Below are 4,285 nucleotides of genomic sequence, written 5' to 3'. Positions count from 1 at the left end.
TTTTTGATTTTTTGAATTTTTTACGGTGTTTTCAAAAACCAGCCGATTTCGTCGCGGCGGCCGTCTGTGGCTAGGGTTTGAGCCGTGCCAATCTGTTGTCGATTCTGTGATGAAATGCCTACCTGTGAAGCTAAAAAGCATTTTTGGCAAAAATAACGGGCAAGCTATGGAGGAACCGCAGTTCAAATTCCAGCCGGTTCCAGCTGAATCGGCCGAAGGTGGTCTGAATTGCCGGGAGTAGCTACGAGGGTCGGGAATGCATGCTTTTTGGCGACCGTCCGTAAAATAGGGTCTACTTGGAGATAGACATGGAATGGCGCCGTTTGGGGTGACCCTCCTTGTAGCCGCTTCGCGAAAAACGCATGTCTTTAGCATTCAAAAAATTAAAAACGGTCTTTCTTGTTAAACAAGTTGGAACCTCACTTTGGCAACATTGTTTGCCATCACAAGATGGAGGCATGCGCCAAATTTGGGCATATTATCAGAAACTATTCATCGGAGTCGGCCATATCATTGCTAGTTTGGCTTGAAAGCCATGAATCTTCGTTCATGGTAGTTCGTTTTTGAGAACCCTTTTTCAAGAAAACATCTGTATTGCAAGTTTAGTATTTTTGCTAGTTGGTAGGCCACATTTGATGATGTGACGCGGAGGTCTCCCATTTTTTTGATTTTTTTGAATTTTTTACGGTGTTTTGAAAAACCGGTCAATTTCGTCGCGGCGGCCGTCCGTGGCTAGGGTTTGAGCCATGCAAACCTATTGTCAATTCTGTGATGAAATGCCTACCTTGTAGCCGCTTCATGAAAAAACACATGTCTTTAGCATTCCGAAAATGAAAAACGGTTTTTGAATTTTATTACGGTGTTTTCAAAAACCGGCGGATTTCGTAACGGCGGTCGTCTGTGGCTAGGGTTTGAGTCATGTTTTAGCATTCAAAAAATGAAACTTATATTGTTTCATACATGAGCATGCACAAAAACCCATAATTTTATCTTTCATCCACGAGCATGCATAAAAAATTTCAATTCCCATCAATTACCAAATTAAATATTCATTGATAAGAAATTGACATGTTTGGACGACACTGCCATACAGCATCCATGAGCATGCACAAAATTAAACCTTACATACTTAACATTGACATGTTCAGATTACACTAACAAGCTTAAACCTAACATGCTTAACATTCCCACTTCATTTTCTTAACATCTTCACTCCTCCTTCTTCTCCTTCATCAACCTGATGCGCTCAGAGTGGCGAATCCCAACGCGGATGTACTCCTCTACCACAATGGGCATGGTCCTGTCGCCCAGCTGTGGAATCGCCGGCGCCACTACCATCGCGAGGTCATCGCTAGGCACCACCATCGCTAGGTCAGCGTCAGGCATAACAATCGCGAGGTCGTCGTCAGCCACCACCATAGCAGGGTCGTCGTCAGCCACCACCATAGCAAGGTCGTCGTTAGCCACCACCATAGCAAGGTCGTCATCCCCGCTCTGCTCCTCTTCTTGCCCACTCTGGTCCTCGTCATCCCCTCTTTGCTCCTCGTCATCCCCGCTGCTGCTCCCATTGCATGGCCAAATGCAACAAAGTGTGAACATGGTGTTGTCGTCGTGCTGGTAGAGAAAGCCAAAAGGACACGAAGAAGAGAGGTAGAGAGCTTACTGGCATCGTCGTCCTGCTGGTAGTACATGCGGCACATGGTGTTGTCGAACATCTTCACGGTGAACGTGGCGTCGCCGTCGTAGCGGAAGACAAGGAAGTACCCGAGCTGTAGCTCATGGGCGCGGGCGAAATGCTCCCAGCCGGGCCCTAGGTACATGTGGCCTTCACCATCGAACACCACCAACACGTCCCACAGCCTATGAAGCCCGCTGCCGGCCTCCAGCAGCTTCACTTTGTGGGGCTCACGGCCGACGAGCATCTTCGCAAACTTGTCAGGCAGCCTCTGCAGCGAGGGTCAAGCAGTGGTTAATTGTGGCAATGAAGCACTAGACAGCAGAGTGATGATAAAGAAATGAGTGATGATAAACATACCTGCCTACTGCAAGATTTCTCAATTACGATCTCGAAGAACTCGAAACCTTCCAAGCCAGCCATCTCACTTATCTGAAAAGCAGCATTGTAAATTAAACAAGAACATCAATAGCATAATAAACTAACACTAAAACAAGCACATCAACATCAACAGCAACAGCAACATCATCAGGTGACCACCAACAGCAACAACACTAAAATCTACTATAAATTGACTAGAACACAGCAATATAAATTGAACAGAACCATATCTATTATAAATGGACCAATAGTGTACAACAAAACAACAGTTTCAATATTAAAATAGAAAGAAGTCTCAGGTTTATCAAGCATAGCAAAACAACAGTGTGACTGAAGAAAATTATAGCAGGAAATACTTCATGCATCATCAATAGATTATGATCATTTGAGCTAACATGATCACATTGCATGATGCACACATATGCAAACTTCTATGAATATAACATCAAAACAGAAAAAACAAGAGACCAAGAAAATCTTAGCAGTGCAATCACCTAGATAGAATTGTATTTGTACACATCAGAACATAAGCACCAACATAGCAGTGCTTAGCATGATCACGTTGTATTTGTACACCTACATAGCAGTGCTTAGCCACTCGGGCAAGACATTACAAAAAGAAAAACAAATTAGAACACACTAGTGTCTCACTGCCTCATAATGCTCATACTTGCTGCATATCAAATGGCACAGAACATTCTACAGCTCATACCAAGTGTCTCATACATCTGTACTTATCTAATTCCTTAACTGAATCCTTAACTGAATACTTGACAAGAACCCTTAACTGAATAATCCTTGACAACATACTTCCCACTCTTATCAAAAGGCACAAAGCATACTTGATAGCATAATCCTTAACTGAATCAATGCCCACTAATAAAACACTAATATAATCCAACCCTAATCTAATCTAATGCAGTCCCAATCAAACCCTAACCAAATCAAACCCTAATCTAATCCAATCCCTATCTAATCTAATCCAATCTAGGTGATGGCAAGAACCCTAATCTAACCAGTAGCAGAAAACTAATCCAACCAGGAAGGAGAGAGAGAGGAAGGATTCATACCTCGAGAGAGAGAGAGGAAGGAGTCGGCGGCAGTGGGAGAGGAAGGAGTCGGCAGCGGTGGGAGAGGAAGGAGCCGGTGGCGGTGGGGAGGCCGGCGGTGGGAGAGGAAGGAGTCGGCAGCGGTGGGAGAGGAAGGAGGCGGTGGCGGTGGGGAGGCCGGCGGTGGGAGAGGAAGGAGCCGGCAGCGGTGGGCGGCGCCGTCAATGGAGAGGAGGAGCGGGTCGAGTGGTGAGGAGAAGTGGGGAAAAGAGAGGGAGCGGGTCCACTTATCAGCGAGTTTGGTGTTTGCTACGTGACTGGTTTGATATATTAAAAAGGGTGGGCATAGATTACAAAACCAACAGCCTCTTCCTAGCCCAGTGGTCAAAACACAGTGAAATAAGCGCACGGTCGTTGGTTCGAGCCCCTGCACGCGCATATTTTTTTGGCCATGCGCATATTTTTGGTAGCTTGGGTACAATAGCAAAATGGCCAACTTGTCAGCGAGTGGGTCGAGTGGCCCACTTGTCAGTGAGGTGTGTGCTTGATACTTGACTAGTTTGATATATTCAAAAAGGTTGGCATAGAGTGGAAGACTAATAGCCCAGTCCTAGCGCAGTGGTAGAAACATAGTGAAACGAGCGCACGGTCGTGGGTTCGAGTCCCCACTGGCGCATATTTTTTTGCTCACAATGAAATCTGTTCAGTTGAAGCAAAATTCAGTTAAAATAGCATCTTCAGTTCTGACCAAAATTCAGTTAAAATAGCATCTACAAGACAACATTCTATCCAAAACAACTACAAGATGATCACAACAACTACTAAATGATCACAACAACTACAAGACAACATTCTGACCAAAACTTGAACTAAAGATGTTCAAAAAATCTTCTGTATGATCATTTTGCAATCTTTTGCATTACAAGACAACATTTTAATAGCAAGCATAACAGCTACAATAACATCTCAATTTAGTTCAAAACAGCAAGCATAACATCTCAATTTTGCTGCTGGAATCTTAAAGCACTGTGAATCAGGATAACTACATCACTATTGCTATAGCCATCAGGATCATCATTTTGCTACAACCATCAGGATCATCATCTTGCTACAACCATCAGGATCATCATTTTGCTCCTAGAATCTTCAAGGATTTTTCTACCTGGAGAGAAGATTGATC

The 4,285-nt window shown here is 44.2% G+C and overlaps 1 protein-coding gene across 1 annotated transcript; it reads right to left on the bottom strand.

The window, feature by feature from the left end:
- Positions 1-1,033: 1,033 nt before the first annotated feature.
- Positions 1,034-3,347, bottom strand: LOC125526936 (B3 domain-containing protein Os03g0212300-like). The gene is made up of 4 exons (XM_048691532.1): positions 3,127-3,347; positions 2,036-2,107; positions 1,664-1,946; positions 1,034-1,558 (listed from the first exon to the last, which is right to left on the bottom strand). The coding sequence occupies exons 2-4, from the start codon at positions 2,096-2,098 to the stop codon at positions 1,368-1,370; spliced, it is 537 nt and encodes a 178-aa protein (XP_048547489.1). The 5' UTR covers positions 2,099-2,107; positions 3,127-3,347; the 3' UTR covers positions 1,034-1,367.
- Between the last annotated feature and the right edge of the window lie 938 nt (positions 3,348-4,285).

This window comes from Triticum urartu, unplaced genomic scaffold (assembly GCF_003073215.2).
Source record: "Triticum urartu cultivar G1812 unplaced genomic scaffold, Tu2.1 TuUngrouped_contig_235, whole genome shotgun sequence".
In the NCBI taxonomy this organism is placed as follows: domain Eukaryota; kingdom Viridiplantae; phylum Streptophyta; class Magnoliopsida; order Poales; family Poaceae; genus Triticum; species Triticum urartu.
Note: the sequence above shows the minus strand (reverse complement) of the source record. Positions and strands in the feature narration are given on the sequence as shown.